General features: G+C 45.6%; 2 protein-coding genes across 10 annotated transcripts in view; one reads left to right on the top strand and one right to left on the bottom strand.

The window, feature by feature from the left end:
* The window catches only part of MFSD2B (MFSD2 lysolipid transporter B, sphingolipid), a 26,287-nt gene extending 6,141 nt beyond the window's left edge, over positions 1 to 20,146 (top strand). For 2 of the 8 annotated variants that reach the window (XM_089922473.1, XM_089922472.1), the window contains 9 exons: positions 278 to 309; positions 399 to 529; positions 2,389 to 2,479; positions 2,596 to 2,717; positions 3,147 to 3,230; positions 3,535 to 3,615; positions 3,849 to 3,958; positions 4,314 to 4,420; positions 5,836 to 20,146. In XM_089922473.1, coding sequence (XP_089778599.1) covers positions 278 to 309; positions 399 to 529; positions 2,389 to 2,479; positions 2,596 to 2,717; positions 3,147 to 3,230; positions 3,535 to 3,615; positions 3,849 to 3,958; positions 4,314 to 4,420; positions 5,836 to 6,092 — 1,015 coding nt within the window. In that variant the 3' untranslated portion in view covers positions 6,093 to 20,146. Of the gene's footprint in view, positions 1 to 230; positions 310 to 398; positions 530 to 2,388; positions 2,480 to 2,595; positions 2,718 to 3,146; positions 3,231 to 3,534; positions 3,616 to 3,848; positions 3,959 to 4,313; positions 4,458 to 4,844; positions 5,016 to 5,835 lie in introns of all 8 variants that reach the window. The other 6 variants (XR_016395310.1, XM_022574345.2, XM_022574343.2 and 3 more) reach the window with 6 other exon arrangements.
* Positions 13,497 to 21,901, bottom strand: part of WDCP (WD repeat and coiled coil containing) — a 17,692-nt gene continuing 9,287 nt past the window's right edge. The window contains exons 3-4 of one of the 2 annotated variants that reach the window (XM_022574338.2): positions 17,162 to 17,279; positions 13,497 to 15,360 (exon numbers count right to left, since the gene is read on the bottom strand). In XM_022574338.2, the coding sequence (XP_022430046.2) occupies positions 15,239 to 15,360; positions 17,162 to 17,279 (240 nt within the window). In that variant the 3' untranslated portion in view covers positions 13,497 to 15,238. The remainder of the gene's footprint in view (positions 15,361 to 17,161; positions 17,280 to 21,901) is intronic. The other variant, XR_002644602.2, reaches the window with a different exon arrangement.

Here is a 21,901-nt window from a genome sequence, read left to right as displayed (position 1 = left end):
GGTAGGGGTCCAGGTCCCTGCTGCCCACCTGCTTACCAGGTGGCCACCGACCATTAGCTTTTCTCGTGGGCTCTAGGCTGGGTGCCCCTCCTGTCCCTCAGCCCCTAACTCCGGGTTGAGGGAATCAGTGGGGATGTGCCAGCCTGGCGCAGGCCTGCCCTCGGGAAGCTGCTGGCCTGGGTTGGCAGTCTGGTGGCAGGCGCCATCCTAATCTCTGCCCGGTGCCCCAGTTCTTCCAGGTGCCCTACACGGCACTGACCATGCTCTTGACCCCCAGCCCCAGGGAGCGGGACTCGGCCACTGTGTACCGTGAGTGCGGGCAGGCGTGGGGTGCGTGGGGTGGGATGGCTCTGCCCCTGGCCCCACGAGCTGTCACCTTGCTCCACGCTGTGTCCCAGGGATGACCTTGGAGATGGCAGGGACGCTGATGGGAGCCACTGTCCATGGACTCATCGTGTCTGGTGCCCACGGGTCCCACAGGTGCAAGGAGACTGCGCTCCCAGGACAAGTGGCTGTCTCCCCCAACGCGGTGAGTGCCCAGGCTACCCAGAGCCACTGGGACCCCCGCTTTGGGGTCACTTCTTTCTTCCAGGGCTGTTTCTCCCCCAGGTCTCTTCATGGTTGTTTGGGGGCTCAGCTCTGCTCACCATGCCCTCTCATTCCTTCCCTGCTCCTGTAGCTGAGCCCATGCCCTCCGTCCTCCCTGCTAAATCTGCTTCTGCTGGGTGCCTTCTAAACATGGAGTCAAACAACAGATCAGCAGGCCATCTGGAGGGGAGGAGACAGACCCCAGAGAAGGGACAGGGGTGGGGAAGGGCCACAGGCAGGGACAGGGCAGAGAGACAGCAGAACGGTTTGGTGTCCTGGCAGAGCTCTGGGCAAAACCGACCTATGACCAGTCCTACCCATCCCTGAATGGGTGACTGCCAAAGCCAACCCCACCCCCAGTGTGAAAGGGTTAGTACCCCTTCCTGTCTCCTCAAAGCAGGTCCCTTTTCAGCAATTAGGGGACGTGCATCTATTTATCCATCAAGTTCATCTTCTATCCGCCCCCCCGCCCTTTCTCCTTAAGCAAATGACATCACTCACCTCCACCAACATTTGGGAATTAATGGTATGAGAATAATACCACCAACACCCATGGTTCACCACCCGTAAGAAAACATTACAATGAAGTCCTTGTGTGCCCATCCATCCCCAGACCCATCTGTAGCCCAGCTACAGAATTTGCCTGAGTACAGTGCAAAGTGAAGCTGTAGAGCCCCAGAGAGAGCGGGGAAGTCAGTTTCCCCTTCCCATGGCCTACTGCCCCAATCTAGGGATTGCCTGAATCAGGGTCGGGGAGAGACTCTGCCCAGTTGCCCTCAAACCCCATCGTGGTGCTATGAGCCTGGGATCAGAGGGATTGCGACCTGCAGATTCACCCTCCCCACTTCCACGCCTAGGCCCCACTGAGGCCTCTACAAGTGCCCTCCCCAAAGCTACTGGGTCACTGTCTGGGTGAGGGTGGAACAGAGGGTGGCAGTGGCCTTGGGTTGGAGAGCAGGAGGCCGGGCGGGGCCTGGGATGCCAAGAAGTAGGGAGCAGGAGACTGAGAACCATCCCCACCCCGGGAGGCGAAGCCTCGTGTGAGCCAAGGCGAGTAGCATTCAGGTGCCTCTTGGTAGTTCCAGCTCTGTTGTTCCATCGACTTCACTTACAAAACACAAATTCATAGATAAAATCATCACGAATTTCAAGACAGCAGAGCATTAACTCCCAAGTGCAGTGCCTTCTGAATGTGGGACCCTGTGCAACTGTGCTGGATCCACACTGGTGAAGCCCTGCCCATCTCCCTCTTTCTTCCCCCACCAAAGGCAACCCCTATCCTGAATTGGGTGACTGGTACTCCCATGCATGCCTTAAATGTATTTTATTACATATGTGTCTTCCTCTGAATGCTAGGTAGCACCGTTCTGGTTTTGACGTTTATCTGCGTCATCATGCGTCACACTGTCTGCTCATGGATCTGTCTCCCCACCCACTCCAAGCCCCTTATCGTGGATGCACAGGATCACTTATTCATCACCGTAACCGCAGGGTCTAGCACGCAGAAATCAGCCCCAATGAACGTTTGCTTAAAAAAAAGAGAGAGAGAGGCGAAGGGGGCTTAGACCCATGGTGGCATGGATGCTAGCAGGAGGCAGAGGGTCAGCAGAAGGACCACTCTGGGCCCTTAGATCTCCCTCTCCTGCTGGGCTGGTTGGGAGGAGGGGCACCCAGCATCCTTGGGCTTGGGCTGAGGGTCCCTGTGCTCCCATTGGGAGGTACTCCTGCCCGGCCCCTGGGTATCCCCACCTCCGTGGGTTGGAGACATCACCCCCACTGAAGTTCTGTCCTGTCCCACAGACTCGTCTCTACTCCATTGCAGCCACTGTGGTTGCTGTGACTTACCCCGTGTGCAGTAGTTTGCTCTGCCTGGGGGTGAAGGAGCGACCAGGTAGGTGCGGGGTGCAGGCAGAGTGTGGGAAGCAGAAGCTGCGGCAGGGCTCCTCTTGGGCGTGGGTTTTGGTTTTGAGCTCCACCAAGCCAAGATGTCCCCTTCCTGTGTTGCAGGTGCTTCTGCCCGAGCCGCCGGCCAGGGCCTGAGCTTCCTGGCTGGGCTGCGGCTCACAGTGCGGCACCCGCCCTACCTGAAGCTGGTCATCTCCTTCCTGTTCATCTCGGCAGCCGTTCAGGTACCTCTGGCCAGGCTGATCCGCACTGGCTTGGCTCTGGCCGTACTGACCCTGCGTAGGTTCAGGTGTCTCTTGTCCCCACCGCACCAGGGAGAAACCAGTGGCTGGCAAGCGCCGGGCGAGGCTGGTGCTGGGAGGAGAGGAACCTGCCTAGAGCCTGTGGGGCTGGGGAGGGTCAGGGCCCAGACACCAGGAAGCTGATGCTGTCTGGGGTGGTTCTCAGCCCTGCTGGGGGGCGGGACAAGGAATGGCGTTTGTACCCGTGTCAGCGATAAGCGTCCTTCATTGGGGAGGGGACTGCGTGATGGCGGTAGGAACCGGACGCTTGAGGTCCCAAAGGGGAGGCCAGACTTGAGACCTTGGCCTTGCCCTTGACTTCCACGTTTCTGCCATTTCCCATACACGCCCACTTCCTGTCGACCTCTTCAGGTGGAGCAGAGCTACCTGGTCCTGTTCTGTGCACACGCCTCCCGGCTACATGACCATGTGCAGAGCCTGGTGCTAACCATCCTGGTGAGGGGACCTGGGGCGGTAGAGGCAAGGGCGCTCGGGGGCCTGAGTTGGGGATGTGTGACCCTTGACGTGACACATGTGACCGGACTTCCGATGGTCAGGGTTCTGGACTCTGCTGTGGTCTTGGTCACCTGCATTTCAGCAGAGGGTGGAATTGGGGCCAGGGTCATAAAGTTCACAGCCACTGTTTCCAAACAGGTGGCAAGGTCAACATCGAGCGTCCCTCCTAAAAGTCAGGGCTTTGAGGGCCTGGCAGAGGCGCAGGCGGCGTGTCCTGGGCTGTGATGATTCTGTCCGCTCACAGGTCTCGGCAGTGCTGAGCACCCCGATGTGGGAGTGGGTTCTGCAGCGATTTGGGAAGAGGATGTCGGCCTTCGGGATCTTTGTGAGTGAGGCAGGAAGCAAGGCCTGGAGGGATTTGGGGGGGCGGGAGGCGGTGACCTTGGAGCCTAAGCCTCCTGGGGGCCGGCAGGGCTGCGTCTATATTCACTGCGTGCTCAGTGCCTAGCAGGGGACCAGGCGCAGGGGGTCATCAGTAGAGCGGTGAGTGTGTGAATCAAAGAGCAGTTGAGCCGGGGCTGCAGGTGGAGGGAGCAGCTAGTGTGTCTGTCTCCCTAGGGGATGGTGCCATTTGCAATCCTGCTGGCTGCTATGCCCACAGCACCCGTGGCATACGTCGTGGCCTTTGTATCTGGCGTGAGCATTGCCGTGTCCTTGCTGCTACCCTGGTAGGCTGGGTGAAGGGAAATGGGAGTGGGAGCCTCACGTCCTTCCTACTGGGTATCCCTCCTTCACGTCAACCTGCTATCCCAGGCCTTGTGCACAGGCTGCGCTGGGGAGGGGCTCTCCCCCTTGCAGGAGATGGAGGCTGCTAGCGCCATCTGTGGAGCCCTCCAGAAAGAGCACCAGGCGGCAGGAACGGTGGACAGCTGTGTGTTGGGGAAATATTGCCTGACTCTGTGGGTCGGTCCTGGGCAGCGGGGACCCAGGGGTGAATCTGACTCACTCTCTGTCCCCAGAGAGCTCCCAGGCTGGTGGCTGTCGAGGGGATAAAAGGGATAATTCTGCAGCCCCCTCCCCCAGGTCCATGCTTCCAGATGTGGTGGATGAATTCCAGCTGCAGCACCAGCACGGCCCAGGGCTGGAGACCATCTTCTACTCATCCTATGTCTTCTTCACCAAGCTTTCAGGTGCAGGCGCCCTGGGCATCTCCACTCTCAGCCTGGAGTGAGTCACAGAGCTGGGCTGTACCAGAGGCACAAAAGACTAGCGGCGTGGGAAGCAGAGGGCAGAGTCCCCCACCTTAGCCAGCTAGGGGTCACCCGTGGGTCCGGAGGGTGTGTGGGAACCTCCACCCTACTTTCTCTGTGCACATGACTGGGAGGGGCCCTTCTTGGTGGCTGTACCCCTTCTGAAGCCTCTGCTTCCCACATCCTCAGCTTTCTCTGAACTCCTCCCTGGTCTGTTCGTTCCCTCACACTCTGTCCCCCATAGTTAGGCTGATGTGGCCAGGAAACTATCCAAGTTTCAGGATAGCGTGGTGGTTGGGCATTTGGGACCCCTCCGTCAGGAAGCCAGGCTCTGAGCTGGATGCATGGGATGGTGTTTCCCCAGCTTTGCGGGGTATGAGTCAGGAGCCTGCAAGCAGGCGGAACAGGTAGTGGTGACCCTCAAAGTCCTCATCGGTGCCATGCCCACCTGCATGATCCTCATCGGTCTGTGCATCCTCATGGTCGGCCCCACTCCAAAGGTGCCAAGTCGGAACAGCTCCCGCTCCCTTGGGAGGTAGGCACCTCTCGCACACGGGTATACACAGGAGGGCTGCCAACACCCGGGAGGCATGCAGATGTGCACGGCTCTCATTTGGTCACCTCCACCTGATGTCCCACAAGCATGGCAGTCAGTCTTAATGGGTCCCAAACCGAATTTATCTTCTTCCCCAATTGCTGCTCCTGCTGTGCCCCGGTCCCGGTGAATGGCACCACCCTCCAGCTTGGGAGCCGAAACCTGGGAGCCATCTTCCACTCTCCCCCGCACAGGCTGCACCGAGCAGCTCTCTCTGACCTTGTTCTTCCCCCTGCGAACCGCCGATCCCACTGCCCAAGGGTGATCTGCTCACTGTCTGGCTTTCGCAGTAGACTGTGGAGACCTTGAAAGCTGGGTCTGTTCTCTTCACTTTTGCGTCCCAAGAGCTCAGCGCAGAGCCTGAGGCCAAGCAGGCGCTGCAGTATCAACATGTCTGGTCCAGCAGACGTTCACGAGCCTTGTCCACGTTTTTGCCGACGCTCACGCGTTTACAAACACGAGTCCATGTAGATACAGAGGACCACGCACGATAGGCAGGAAGTGGCTTTGTCATGGGTCTCTCACTGCTTGCTGTGGATGGCCTGGGACTCCAGCCCATCCTACTGAGATCATGCGCTACACTCGGGGAATAACAGGTGGATGGGGAACTGCTTGGTGGGACTCGGAAGAACAGGGTTTTAGCTTCATTCACAGGGTTGAGAAGGGGAGGAGCTGCTAGAGAGACAAGGAGCAGCCACTGACACTTCCACGGGACCCCACCCACCTCATCCTTCCCTTTGGCTTCTTCCCTTTCCAACAGGAGGACCAGCTACAGCCTCGCTTGAATTTGAGACTCCTGTGAGCTGGAACGGCCGGAGCAGCGTCTTCTGGGCTCCAAGTCCCCCTTCTCAGCCCTTCGGCACCCCTGCTTCACAGTTTACACACGACCCATCTTTTCCCCTGGGATATGGCATCTTTGGTGACTCTCCTGAAGGGAGTGGCCTGGGCTCCAGGACCCCCGCCTGTCACGTCTTGCCTGTTGACTGCAGGACATCTCAGATAGGCCTGTGCCCCTGACTACCCAGCTCCAGGCAACCTGTGACCTGGAAAGCATACCAGTAGCAACTATTCCTGGAAAAAGGAAGCCCCTACCAGCTTGGTCTGCAGACTTCCTTTGGGAGCACCAGGCCCACCAACCTGCTTGGATGGTAAAGCTACATGACAGGACAGACACACAGAACTCGTTTCCCCTGATGTTCCACTGGATGTCTGAGAGAGGCTGACAGCACGTGAGTGGGCAGAGTGGGGACAGATGGATGCTGGGATGTCCAATTAGGAGAGAGACAGATGCAGCGAGGCCAACAGACCCCAGAGGGAGCGAATGGGGCCAGTGGTGGGGATAGACTGAGCAGGACATGAGGTGTTTCCTTTCCTTTGTACAGCTAAGTTGATGACACTGTTTCTAGAAGTGGACATTGACTGATGTTGAGCCACTGAAGACCCATCATTTTTATAAACAAAAGTTATTTTTGAGGAAATATTTTTCTGAAAGTTTATCTTTTTTTTTTCTGGCTGTGCCTCACCACATGCGGGATCTTAGTTTCCCGACCAGGGATGGAACCCATGCCCCCTGCAGTGGAAGTGCGGAGTCTTAACCACTGGGCGGCCAGGGAAGTCCCCTGAAAGTTTATCTTATAAAAGCACAGGAACCACCGTTTTCTAGAGGTCATGTCTTTGGGAAAGAAAGATCCACTGAGATTTATTTTTTCAGAAACAAATTAAAGGGTTTATCTTCTATTGAGTCTGTAAAATTTGCCTGTGGCCAGCCTTCTCATCCCACCTCCTGGGAAAGCCCGGTCCCGAGGAGGGACGGGGAGGGTGCCTGATGTCACTGAAACTGGCTATGGCCCATCAGCGATATGTCCCAGAGTCTGCATTTCCTCAGACCAGAGATGCCATGTGGGAGGTGGGTTCCTTCCTTCCTTTGGAAGAGAAGAAAAGTTGAGACTCGATAGTGGCCAGGTGGCTCATGTGGGTTTGGGGCCTGGGGAAGAGTTGAGGAACCTGTGGGGACCCTGATGCCCCAGCAACTCCTAGAGAAGCTCAGAAACCTCAAGGGAGACCAGGAGGTACAGACCTGCCCCCCACATTTCTCCCAGCCCCCAGCTCAGTCCCCTCCTGAGCCCACTGCCCAGGGCTAGGCCCCCTTCCACTTCCTCTTTAGACCTCTGGCTGCCTCTTAGGTGTGAGATTAGGTGCGAGGTCTAAGACGGCCAGAGCTCAGACACAGTCAGGCAGGATGTGCCCCTCAGAGCTTAAAGTGTTCAGCTTCCTCTACAAATGCTATAGCACAAGAAGGAACCTGACCTCAGAGAGAGAGTACAGAGTGTGACCCAGTCTGTCTGATACCTGAACTTTCTGGCCCCGTGACACTGACATGGGCATCTGATCCTTGAGGTCACAGGGCCCCAGAGAAAGAGCTGGGCTCTGTCTCTCTTCCTTGTCCACCTGACTGGTTCAGGAAGGGGCTGACAGGAAGCTCTGCTCACCCCCCGCCGTGCACAGGTGCACATACCACACACATACCTCACACACTGCACACTCACACACATGCACACATACAGAACAGTTTCTTAACACTGGAAAATCACTTGCCCTGTGGAGACAGTACCTGTTATGACCAAAGGCCAGGTAGTTTCTACCATGTTATGTTATGCTGTGCTTTGGAAACCTGGGCAACGCAGGTGGGATCAGAGCTCGTGCCACATTTTATGTTACCTATACTATTTCCCGGGAGTGCAGTCTCAAGGATCAGAGCTTCACTGTACAAAGACAGCTGCAGGGGGTCACCTCTGGACGTTAGGGGTTAGATCTCAGAGACAGGAGGTAATCATGGGCTGGCCAAAAGGTATTCCATTTCTTCTTCATAGCAGCCCCATGAAGCAGGTACTATGATTCTCATTTTCAGATGAGGAAACAGGCTTAAAGAGATTAAGCAACTTGCCTACGATCAGTTGGTGGTAGAAACGGTCTTGTACCCAAGTTGGCCTGATTCCAAAGCTTGTGGAGCTATCCAGGACTTAAAATAGTTTTTGGAGGTATGGCTGACCCAGGACTTCGGTATCACAGGACCACTCCTCCTCTGAAACCAAACGCCAGCATCCCTGCCTCTGACTCTATGCTTCGATTCCACTGTAATTCCATTAATCCTACTCTTCGACCTTCGGCTCACATTTGCCCACTGAGCTCACCCCATATCCACGTCCCTCTCCTGACACCCACCCTCCTCAGAGCCCTGTTTCAGAGGAAGAAGACCTCTCCTTACCACCACGGCCAGCCCTGGGCCTATGGCCGGCAAAGGCAGACATCTCCCCTTGCCCCTTCCCTCTCCACGACCTTTTCCATCCCCACTTAAATCCAGGAGAGCATGCCATCCACTTGCTCAAGACCCTCTCAGCCCCACCCCTGCATCCCATCAACAGTCCCTCAAGGTCTCACAAGATCAGGTCCCTCCTGAAGTATCACTTCCTCAGGGAGGCCTTTCCTGCTTCCCCACAATCGCCTGCTCCACCCCGTCTCTACGCTCCACCCACTTTGCTTGTGCTCAGTAGAACCCACCTCCACATACAACTATATAGTTCTCAACGGCTTTCTTGTTTATTGCTTGACACCCCTGTTAAAACAGAAATGTCATGAGGGCAGGGACTTTGACCGCTACATCCTCAGTGCCCAGAAGTGAACGTTCAACAGGAATAAATGTTTGCTAACTGAACAAGTGAATGTCCATGGTGCCCTCATCCTCAAACAAACAAAAACAGCCTTTCCTGTTCCCTTCACTTTCTCCTCCTCTTCAAATAATCGGTTTACTCTCCTCCCGCCACCCCGCTCCACAGCATTGTCTCCTGTCTCCTGACCCTCACCTGCCATTCCCTCATTTTTTTGCGTGTGATTTTTTAAAATAATTTTTTTTTAATCTTTATTTTTGGCTGTGTTGGGTCTTCGTTGCTGCGAAGCTTTCTCTGGTTGTGGTGCGCGGGCTTCTCATTGCGGTGGCTTCTCTTGTTGTGGAGCACGGGCTCTAGGCATTCAGGCTCAGTAGTTGGGCTCATGGGCTCTAGAGCACAGGCTCAGTAGTTGTGGTGCACGGCCTTAGTTGCTCTGCGGCATGTGGGATCTTCCTGGACCAGGGCTTGAACCCGTGTCCCCTGCAAGGGCAGGCGGATTCTTTTTTTTTTTTTTTTTTTTTTTTTTGTGGTACGCGGGCCTCTCACTGTTGTGGCCTCTCCCGTTGCGGAGCACAGGCTCCGGACGCGCAGGCTCAGCGGCCATGGCTCACGGGCCTCAGGTGGGATCTTTAGTTGAGGCATGTGAACTCTTAGTTGCAGCATGTGGGATCTAGTTCCCTGACCAGGGATCGAACCTGGGCCCCCTGCGTTGGGAGCACGGAGTCTTACCACTGGACCACCAGGGAAGTCCCTCCATTTATTTCATGAAAGAAATGTGTACACTGTTACCTATGTGTTGGGACAGGTCTGATGATTAGGCGGGGTAACACTGACCAAGGAAACCTCAATCACAGGTAGCCATAATGCTGTCCATGCTGCTTCAAAACCCTGTCCTCCTTGGCTCCCTTACCTCCCTCCCGGTTCTCCTCCACCATCTCTGACCATGCATTTTCTGACTTTTCCATTGCTTCTTCCTTTGATGCTCTGTGGTCATCTTGGGCTTCCCAGGGCCAGTAATTTCATTCACTACCACCACCTCTACCCCACTCTATTTCCAACCTTGAGCTCTCTGCTGACCTTCAGGTCCCCAGAATCAAAGATCAGATGCCCATCTCAGTGTCCTCCAGGCAGTTAAAACATCACATGTCCAAAATGGACTCCTCACCTTCTCCCCACCCATGTTCTGTCTCCTGCATTTTCGGTGAATTTACGTCAGCATCTATCCAGTCACCAAAACCCAAAACTTGGTCTCTTCTTAGTTTCCTTTCTCTCCCATTCACTGCACCACCCCATTCCCCATATACACCGAGTACGGATTAAAGCAAGGGAAAGTGTTGCAATTTGTGGGTTCTACCATTATCAAATGGTAGAAGTTATTTGAAATTTAACAGAAAGCTGTAACACCAGATATGGATGGGTGTAGCTCATAACACACAGAGCAAACTGATGTAGCTGATCGTTAGGTGTTTGAGATGTGTATATATGTGTATCCCTATGGGACTCAGTTCAGCTGGGTACAGTTTTCTGTGTTCACCTAGTGTTTCTTAAGGACAAAACTGGTACACAAGCAACAGGAAATTCAAGTTATGCTCTAATAGTTCCCTAATATAACAATTGTGTTGGAACAAATTTGTTTTCAAAACAAACATTGTAACAGAATTGAGTGTATATGTGTCTGGGTGTAAATATACAGAAATCCTAAATGGTCCCATAAATATTAAAGGAATAAAATAAGTATTTTAAAACATTCCCACAAAGAAAAGACCAGATCCAAAGTCTATCAAACATTCAATCAAGGATCATTCCTATCTTATGAAAACTTTTCCAGGGAACAGAAAAAGGCATACTCAGCAACTCATTATACCAGGCCAGAATAAGCTCGAAACCAAAACTAGACAAGCAAAAGCAAACAGAAAGGAAATCTGCAAGTTAATCTTACTTATGAACATAGAAGCAAGAATCCAAAACAAAATATTAGCAAACTGGGTCTGACAATGTCTAAAAAATAAATACATCATGAACATACTGGGTGTATTCCAACAATGCAAAGTTTGTTTAATGTTAGAAAAATCCATCAAGTGATATTCACCACATTAACAGATTAAGGGAGGTAAAAATTACACTCTCAATAGATACAGAAAGAACCATTTGATAAAAATCTAACACCCATTTATGAAAAAAGTACTTAAAAACCAAGAAGAAAAGGAAATTTTTAAACATAAGAAAGTGTACGGCTTCCCTGGTGGCGCAGTGGTTGAGAGTCTGCCTGCCGATGCAGGGGACACGGGTTCATGCCCCGGTCTGGGAAGATCCCCCATGCCGCGGAGTGGCTGGGCCCGTGAGCCATGGCCGCTGAGCCTGCGCGTCCGGAGCCTGTGCTCCGCAACAGGAGAGGCCACAACAGTGAGAGGCCCACGTACCGCAAAAAAAAAAAAAAAAAAAAAAAAAAAAGGGTATCTACCAAAAACCTAGGGCTAACATCACTTTTAAAGATGAAACAGTTCCTTTAAAATCAGGAATAAGGAAAGGATGCCCACTATCCACAAAATTTTCATTATTTGTGAATGATATGACTGCCTACATAGAAGACCCAAAGAATCTACAGATAAATTATTAGAATTAATAAGACAGTATAGCAAGGTAGTTGGATATAAAATTAACAAAAAAGAATTGCACTTTATATGCAACACTTATATAATTTTTTAAAAATATCATTCACAGTAGCAACAAAAAATATCAAGTACCTAAGAATAAATGAATAAAATGTGGAAAAACTTCTGCCTCTGGCCATGATGGAGCGGTAGAGACCAGATCTCACATCTTGGCTGGTTTGTTAAAAAACAAACAAACAACAACAAAAAGAACTGGACAGAATATATGAAACAAGAGTTTTCAAGGCAGTGGCATCAGGCAACAAAGGAGGAATCTCTAAGAGAAGGGAAACAGATGAGGTGAAATTTACAACTGCCCCAGTTTACTGCCTTGAGAATTTCCAGATGACAGTGAAGAGAACCAATTTAGAGTCCAGAGGGCTCCCTGAGTTGAGAAGACGGGCTGGAAGAGACCAAAGTGGCTAGAGTTTGCAGGACAGAATAGTGGAGGAGTGAGCTACTCCTCAAGAGAAAACTCGGGAGATCTACAGAGGGTCCCACTCAAGTACCCAACAGAATGTTGATTAAAGAAATAAATGTGAAAGACAAAACTTTCATAAAAGGAAAGATAAATGTGACTTCATTACATTGTAAATCAAGTTTACTTCAATAAAAAAAGTGACTTCGTTAAAACATCTATTGCATGTTTGTTCAATAAAACACACCATCAAGGAAGAGAAAAGACAAGTCACAAACTGGGTGAAGATATTAGCCACATACTAAACAACATCTAGAATATATAAAGAATCCCTACAACTTGGTAACATAATATTGTAAATCAACCATACTTCAATTTAAAAAAAGAAGAGAATCCTTACAACTCGACAAGAAAAAGACAACCCAATAGAAATTTGGGCAAAAGACAAGAACAGGCATTTTGCAAAAGAGAAAACTGGAATGGCCAATAAACACATGAAAGATGCTCAATTTCACTGTTGGTCCAGAAGTAAAAATCAGGTTAAAGGAGAAACCATTTATAACTATTGGAGGGTCATAAATTAAGAACCCTTGAGCCGTAGAGCAATAGGAGCTGTTGGGAATGAAGACTGATATAATCACCTTGGAAAATAACTTGAATTTACATACACCCTGTGCTCCAGCAATTCCACGTCTAGATAAAAGGCCCTAGAGGGACTTTTCAAACACCTGCATCAGGAGACATTTAATAAGAATATTCAAAGCAATATTGTTTATAATTGCAAAAATAGAACCAGGGAACAATCCAAATGTGCACAGCAAGAAAATGGATAAATTATGGTAACTTAAAACAGTGAAAGCAATAGAACATACACATAACAAGTATGAACCTTAGAAACAATACTGAGTGAAAAAAAAGCAGGTTGCAGAAGAGTACATACAATAAAATACCATTGTATAAAGCTCAAAAACATTACATTATCTAGGCCAACGTGTATACGTGATCATGGTGAAACTCCTTTTTAAAAGGAAAGAGGGAATTCCCTGGTGGTTTAATGGTTAGGACTTGGCGCTTTCACTGAGGTGGCCTGGGTTCAATCCGTGGTCAGGGAACTAAGACCCCGCAAGCTGCACGGCGGGGCCAAAATAAAATAAAATAAAATTAAGAATAAAAAGAAAAGAAATGAAGAAATGATAATTTACAACAATCTAGAGATCAGTCACCTCTCGGGTGGAGTCACCTCTATGGAGAAGGATCCAGGAGGGATACACAGGGAGTTTGAATGGTTCCTAGTAACGTTCTGGTTCTTAAATTAGGTGGTAGGTGGTTCACTTTATTATTAAGCCTTCCTACACCTTACATCTATTGCATTTATCAAATACTACCGTACAAGATTTTTTAAAATGTGGGCCCAAAATAGGACTTATAAATAATGTCTTTATGCAAAATATTCTCAATGTAACATTAAACAATAATTTAAAGAATTTAGCTCTTCTCTCCCTGTTTCCCTCTCTCCCAAAACCAACAAATACTGGATTATCTTCTATGATTCCAATGATTATAAATAGTAAAGGCCAAGGAAACATCTTATGTTTGAGAGTTGTCATGGAATCAGATTTGCCGGAAAGAAAAAATTTATGTTCTCGACTGTCCACCAGAAGAAATACAAAGACAACATACACATATGTAAAATCAAGAACATTCCTTTATACCAGCAACAATCACAAAGCAAACACCATCAAAACATTCACAAAAGCCACAACAACCATTAGTGATTTTATTGAAGACTCATTCACAGGATTCTGACCAGCGAAGTGAGTATAACATACACCTTGAGTGCGGGACCTACACTGATCTTACTATGGGGTACCCCAGACGCCCTCTTGAGGCTTCACAGTTCTGTGCTTTCACCCCACCTGGACACTTTCTTTAAAAATGGAAGCAGGCCTCAGACTGTCCTCAGCCAATGCTCTCAGGCAACTGATTCCAGGGGCTCCACTTCCATTATCCCAGCAGCTCCTCTAATGCATTTCAATCACAAAGTGGGCCCTCGCTTCTTCCCTATCCCAGCTCCACCTTCATAAACTGTAACAGACCAACAGGAGTCCTCGAGGGTACAAAATATTTCTTTCCAGATGATTTTAAAAGAAAGGGTGAAAAAGATGCACTTGAGCTCTTATGCATCTGAGCTCCTATGGCTGAAACAATTTATCTGCAGATGTGCTCTGACCAGCTACACACTGATCTGTTCGTTATGCTGCAGTGACTGAAGCTTATGACTGTCTGAAGGCAGTGAGAAAAGGTGAATCTATCTGAAGCTGGAATCAGGGCTCTTTCCACTATGCTAAGCTGGTGCTTTAGCCCATAATTATAATAAACTATCTCAGATTCAGTGAAACCTCCAACTTTTTGAAATACTTTCTCTCGCAGATTCTATGCTGGTCTCTAAGACTTGAATCCGGGGGGTGAGGGGAAGAAAAATATCAAAATTAAAGTGACAATTTAAGGGAGTTGATTACTGGGAAAAAAATAGGACATTTTTATGATCCCAACAATGGGGGGTGGGTAACCTATCAGGGAGGAAATCATGAGTGGCAACAGCACAAATCATGCTGTAGGCCTCACCTATGTTTAGCATTATACTAGTAACATCAGGACACACTCAAGTGGGGTCCAGAGGGAGTCAAAGCACTTGAAATTTCATTTGAAATTTGCCCAGGGACAGTTTTTAGGAGTACCTGGAACTATGTCAGCCAGAATTTTCTAGGGAAGCGAGAGGGTTAGGTTTATATCCTGGGAGGTCCAGCCAACATGAGAACTACTTTCTGTTCTAGGTAGCCCTGGGAGCAGAAGTCAATCGATTTTTTGTCTTCCTTTGAGCTCTGCTGATTCCTGCTCGTTTGGCGTAAAAAGATAGGCTGCAGCAGATGTTCTCCAGCACTCCTCACACTCAACTTTAAGCCAAGAAAAAGATTTATAACAATGCTGAGGTACCTTTTAAGTGCTTCTAAGGGCTTTAACACTGTTTTGGGTAAGGGACAAAAAAACCTCAGAGAAACCATAAAACACAATCCACATGGCACCATAAAATCGCTTTGCACCGGGAATTCTGCCCTTAGACAAAACCACACAGTAATGAATACATAAATAACCACTTTCTGAGCCATCTACCAAAGACTGGGCTCTGCTGAGAGTAGGCAATGTCAGCCTGCGGGGAGAGGTGGCCGAGCTAGCCATGGCAAGTTCTTCACCTCCCAGCGACAGTACAAATCCTAGCTGGGGAGCGTCGGAAAACAGATCTTGCTTGTAAAAACCTCATCTGAAAGGCTGTGCAGCAAATATTCTACAAACAAGTATCAGACTATACTGCCAAAATGGTTAGAACAGCCGGTGGCATCTACGCTTCGGGCAGTATGTCTCTAAAAGACTTCAAGAGACAGGGCCCCTAAAGTCATTTGACCTACCATCTCTTATGACTATTTCCTGTGTGGCTGTGAAAGTTAAGGGGATGAAGCCTTCGCTATCAGCACAGAGAAGGATCCAGTGGGAGTCTGCAAAGTAAAATAAACACATAGGCAATTTAGAATATCCTGTCTTATTCTATAAAGAAAAATATGACAAATATGACTTTCCTGAGGAAAAGAATGTAGTAGTTGATGAACCTGACCATCACAAGACATTACAGAGAATGGGGAGATGGAGGGACCCGGTATACACTTAAGGTCAGGTTACATGGCAGCAAGGGGATGTTGATGACAGGCATAGCTAAGGGACATGTATTTTCACCCAGGTTAGGCATTAATCACTCAGTGCTATGCAGTTGAGCTTGTGTGTGCATGTGTGCACACAGGTGTTAGGGGCGTATGGTGTTCCTAACTTGTATACCAATACATGCTGTTAAGCAGCTTCTCCAGACACTATGTGAAGTTGGGAACAGCTACTCTTTGGAGGAAACTTCTATATTCTTGAGATCCGTACCAGCCTCTAGACACCCAAGGAGGCTGAGCTGACTAGAGGTAGACTAGAATGGCCCAGATAATCCTAAATAGTTTGTTCTGGGGTAACCTAGGGCCACTAGCATAATACATACCTGGACTTTCTCTGGTTCTTTCGAGTCTACTGTGTCTCACCTGTTGACCCTGTAATTTCACTTCTAAAAATCTACACTTTCCAAAAACATGTAAAATATGCAGAGAGGTTTTTATTACGGTTATTTATGATAATGAAAAATTGGAAACCACCTAAGTGTCAAAGAAAACATGGCCAAGTAAAATATGGTATTAAAAGAGTAAATCCTCATCACAAGGAAAAAAAGTTTTTTCTATCTATATGAGATGATGGATGTTCAATAACTTACGGTGATAATCATTTCATGATGCATTTAAGTCAAATCATTATGTTGTACACTTTAAATTTATACAGTGCTGTATGTCAATTATATCTCAATAAAACTGGAAGGAAAAAAATATATGGTACGCCCAGGATAGACTATTAACCCAGTAAAAATAACAGTTATGAAGTCGTATCATAAATGCATGTGTCAAAATAGAAAAATGCTGATGCTACAATGTTAAGGGGGAAAAGATGAAACAAAATTCTATGTTCAGTGTAGTGGGTGTCCTGAAGACTCAGGCATAAGAAAACTGCCATGCTCTCCATTGGATGGAACACAGGCATGACTCAGTCCCTTGCCACCTAGGAGTACCCTTCATGTCCACAAGTCTGCTGCATATTAAAATGACAATTCCTTTAAGAAAGATTCTGTGGGAGTTCCCTGGTGGCCTAGTGGCTAGAATTCTGGGCTTTCACTGCCATGGCCAGGGTTCAGTCCCTGGTCGGGGAACTGAGATCCTACAAGCTGCATGGCCAAAAAGAAAAAAGAAAACAACAAGGTCTACTGTATAGCACAGAGAACTATATTCAGTGTCCTGTGATAAACCATAGTGGAAAAGAATATTAAAAAAAAAATGTATATATAAAACACCCACCCACACACACAAAAGAAATATTCTGCAATGCTGTGATCTTTATGTTTTAGTGCAACAAGTATATATGAGGTTTTTATGTTATTTCCTTGCAGCTGTTATATATTGCTTCATAACTCTATTTGGTTTTTTCATGTGTACATTTAGGTTTTCCAGCTAGGTTGTAAGTTCCTTAAGGGTAGAACCCATATTTTCCATGTATTTTGGCACCTATAATAGGCCTGGGCATACAATAGGCAATTAATAATACTTTTTAACTATCTAGTGAATCACTGAATGGTTGGTACACTTCATTTTCCTCACCAGCGAAAGTTACATAATAGAGGGAGGGGGTGTCAGGTAGAGTCAATTTCTGAATTTTACCTACCATGTAGCATTTCAATAAGAGAGAGGCCAAAAGTCTGCTGGACTGTACTGAGTCTTAGCTTGCCGTTGCAGAGAAGCACAGCTCTTTTTTCTACAACAGGACCTAAAAAATAAGATTTCTTCAAATATAAAAATAAAAGTTGTTAAACTGATTACAGAAGCAACGGAGTTAACATTTCCTAAGAATAGAATGTGTAGTTTTAAAAATTCCTATTACCGCTATCAACTAAACTTCAGCTTTAAAAATAAGGAGCTTTTTGCTGCATCATTTAACACAACTAAAGAATCAGACAAAACACAACCCCTAATTTCCTTTTGCTCTGTTCTTCCCCAGCGTTATGTCCTTATTGCTAGGAACTGGCTTTCCTAGGACGTGACTAATAACACTATAGGATGATGGTTGGCAGCCTGAGAGATAAAATCTGATGGTGAGGAACAACTGCTTGGCTGTTGTAGAAACAGGTGTACCTTGGAGATACCGCAGGTGTGGTTCCAGACCACTGCAATAAAGCTAGTATCACAATAAAGTGAGCCACATGAAAGTTTTTGGTTTCCTAATGCATATTCTATAGTCCATTTAAGTGTGCAGATGCATATGTCTAATAAAATAATGTACATACCTTAACTTAAAAATGCTTTATTGCTAAAAAATGCTATCATCTGACAATGTAGGGTTGCCAAAAACCTTCAATCTGTAAAAAACACAATCTCTCTGAAGTGCAATAAGACTAGGTATGCCTGTATAACTAAGAAGTTTTACGTTTTCTTTATTGGGGAAAAAATGCCAAGAAAGACTGCCCTAAGTCGTGGAGTAGCAGAGGATTTGCATAAGTAAAATAAACAAACTGTGGTAAAAATTCACTTAGCTTAGAAAAATAACAGTGATTTTTAAATTTTAAAAAGTTATATTAAAAATTAATGCATCTTTGAAAATGTTTGCAAATATCCATACAGAAAGAAAATATAGAACAATTATAGCTCTATTTTAAGACACATCAAGTCCAAAGGTATATTCATAGAACATAGAATAAAAAATGTAACTTCTAATTCTATATTATGAGACAATATCTTCATGTAAGCATTTCTTAAAGTTTTATAAGTTATGTGTCTAACTTATTTTCTTGTTAAAGTTATCACTACTCATTTCTGACTACTAAGAAAAATAATTTCAACAATAAAAGGTAAACTGTACTCCATTTTTGATACGATGAACAGCTCAAAAGATGTATGTCTACTATGTAATAACATTTTAAAAGATAGCACATGAATAAACTGTAAGGGCCATAAGCAACTAATCATTCATCTTAACTCTTATGAAATGTTGCTTCTGATATTATAGGGGGAAAAACTCTTCATTGCTTTTATTTTGTTTTTCTTTTCTCATTAAAAAAGAAATATATGCTCAACATAAAGAAAACAGAAATTTGTAATGCAGAAAGTCAAGTCCCCAAAATTCTACCTCCAGAAGTACTTACTGATAACAGCTTGGCTGAACTAGCTCATTATAAACGGAGAAAAGGAAGAATTGAAAGGCAAAAAACACATTTCTTTTTACTTAAAAAAATGCATTTACAAATATAAATATTTGTAAAAAAGTATATATTGTTTGATAAAATAATCTATTTAGGGACTTCCCTGGTGGTGCAGTAGTTAAGAATCCACCTGCCAATGCAGGCGACACGGGCTTAAGCCCTGGTCCGAGAAGATCCCACATGCCGCGGAGCAACTAAGCCCGTGCGCCACAACTACTGAGCTCGCATGCCACAACTACTGAAGCCTGTGCACCTAGAGCCCGTGCTCTGCAACGAGAAGCCGCCACAATGAGAAGCCCGAGCACCGCAACAAAGAGTAGCCCCTGCTCGCCGCAACAAGAGAAAGCCTGTGTGCAGTAATGAAGACCCAACGCAGCCAAAAATAAATAAATAATCTATTTAAAGAAAAATAAAATCAAACAATTAGACATTATATCTTTTAGATCGACAAAGGTTTTAGAAAATGCATAGAAAAAAATGGAATAAATACTTCCATTACTAACTATACCTGTGGTTTTCTCTACGGGTTTGGTTATGAAGAATTTTTACTTTCAACATTAAATATTCTTGGGAATTCCCTGTGGTCCAGTGATTAGGACTCTGCGCTTTCACTGCTGAAAGCCCAGGTTCGATCCCTGGTTGGGGAACTAAGATCCCACAAGCCACACAGGGTGGCCAAAAAACCCAATAAACAAACATTAAATATGCTTATATTAAAAAACCAATAAACATTAAATATACTTAAATATGCTTATATTGGTTAAATTTTTTCTTCAATGAGCATACATTACTTTTGTAATTAGGAAAAAAAATACTGTGCATCTGTTAAAAAAATTTAAAAAGCTGTGTGCTGACAGAGTTCTTGAGACTATGTAACTAAATGGAAAAAGATGCAGAACATTGTATATAGTACCTTACCTTTTGTGTAACAAAAGGAAAAATAAAAATAAATAGTAAGATCTGCTAATATCTGAATAAAGTAATAAAAATAAAAATGGTTACCTATATGAGGTGAAGGGAACAAGCTGAACAAGGATGGGGTGAAACTAAGACTTCTCAGTATATACCTTTCTATTGCAAGAATGTTTTGTTTTTTAAAGCAAGTAAATGAACTGCCTATTCAAAATGAGAAATAAAAAGGGAAAAAAGAAAAAATATTTGAAAAGTCATGGAAGGAAAAAAAAAATCCAAACTAGATTTCACACTTATAAAGTACTATAATTTTTAAAAATAAAAAATCTGTTTATTGAAAATACACTGAAAACTTCATGTAGTTAATAAAGCCATTTAAATATTTTGGCTGAAGACAATGTGGGAAAAATCCTCTTCAAAAATCTAGGATTGGGATGTTAAATGTTTATAAATATTTGTTTCAATTAGCTTTGGTACATAATATAACTAAGATCACTAATGTGCTTGTGAAATTAATTAAAAAATTTTTTTTATATCAGTGACTTAACTGATTTTTAACTGATTTATTTGTGATTTAACCGGTTTGGGGGACAATTTAGGAATTTGAATAAGAAGTAGGTATTAGATGATATTAAGTAATGTTAATGTTATCAAGTATGGTAATGGTACAGTGATAATTAAAGAAAATGTGCTTACACTTTAGAACAACATCCCAAAATACTTATGGGTGAAACACCATGATGCCTCTACTTAGAAAAATATTTTAGGAAACAAGAAAAGGAAGCAATTATGGTAAAATGTTAACAACCATTAAACCAGGTGATAGATATAGATAGGGTTTCATTAGGTATTCTTTCTATATGTTTACAATTTTTTCATAATTAAAAATATATTTTATGTGTTTGAAATTTTTTATACTAAAAAAATTTTAGGGCTCCCCTGGTGGCGCAGTGGTTGAGAGTCCGCCTGCCGATGCAGGGGACACGGGTTTGTGCCCCGGTCCGGGAAGATCCCACATGCCGCGGAGCGGCTAGGCCCGTGAGCCATGGCCGCTGAGCCTGTGCGTCCGGAGGCTGTGCTCTGCAACGGGAGAGGCCACAGCAGTGAGAGGCCCATGTACCGCAAAAAAATAAAAAATAAAAAAAATAATGTAAAAACAATATAGTAAAATAATTCAAGAAAATCTAGACTATTACATATATATCAATTTCTATAATATAAAAAAAACTCTTTTAAACTGATAACTCAATAGGAAAAAATGAGCAAAACGCAATTCACATTCAGTTGGCCAAAAAACATGACAACATACTCAAATTCACTAATAGTAAAGGAAATACAAATTAATAAAAGTGAAATACCACTTTGCACTCATCAGATTGGTAAGGAAGTGAGGAAAAGGACAGTCTCATTGGTCGCTGATGGACATGTGATGATGCACTGTTTAGTAAAAAATCTTTGAAAGGCAATCTGTCAACTCTATTAAAAGTAGAAGCATATATATATGTGTGTATATATATACTCTTCAAACTTGCACTTCCACTTCTGGGAACCAAGCCAACAGAAATAAAAGTATGAATACAAATAGATACATATGAGAATACTATTGCAGCACCATTTGGAGTGCCTAAGAACTGAAAACAAAGTGAATGTCCATCAGCAAGGGAAAGGCTGAATAAACAGCATACTCCCAGCATGAAGTAAAGAATGCACCATACGACCCCATTTTTGTAAAACAATGACAAAGTCACCACCAACACCCCCCGCACCTATATACCTACGTATACAAAGACCTCTGTAAGATTATATGAGCGTGAAGTAAAATATGAAAGGATCCACATTAAGCTGCTAGTTAAAGTGGGTTACAGGGAGGAGGAGCAGGGCCAAGTGTGACGGGAAAGGAAAGTGTTCATGATAAAAACGGATATGGTATGATCCCACTATATAATATTTTATGTTGGCGTATACAGGCATAAACAGATGCATTAAAAATTTTTAATGACTATAACCTCTCTTTTAACAGCATATTATAAGATGCTGTTATAATCTTATGCTGTTATGCTATTATAAGCTCTCTTATAAATAGAAGAGTGTCTGCAATTGCATAAGGAAAAGGTTTTCGCAATGAAACAGCATGAATTAAAAAAATTTTTTTCTAAACATAGCGTGCCAGAATGAGCGCAATCATTCATGTTTTCACACCATGCACATGATAAAATCACGGTGTATACTGGTATGTGTGCCCATCCAACCAACCTGGAAAGGTATAACAACTTGCCTGAATATAACATGTCCAGATC

The sequence above is a fragment of the Delphinapterus leucas genome, chromosome 13, assembly GCF_059928025.1.
Source record: "Delphinapterus leucas isolate spDelLeu-1000000601 "Yukka" chromosome 13, BTC_Dleu_Yukka2, whole genome shotgun sequence".
NCBI classification, from domain to species: Eukaryota; Metazoa; Chordata; class Mammalia; order Artiodactyla; family Monodontidae; genus Delphinapterus; species Delphinapterus leucas.
Note: the sequence above shows the minus strand (reverse complement) of the source record. Positions and strands in the feature narration are given on the sequence as shown.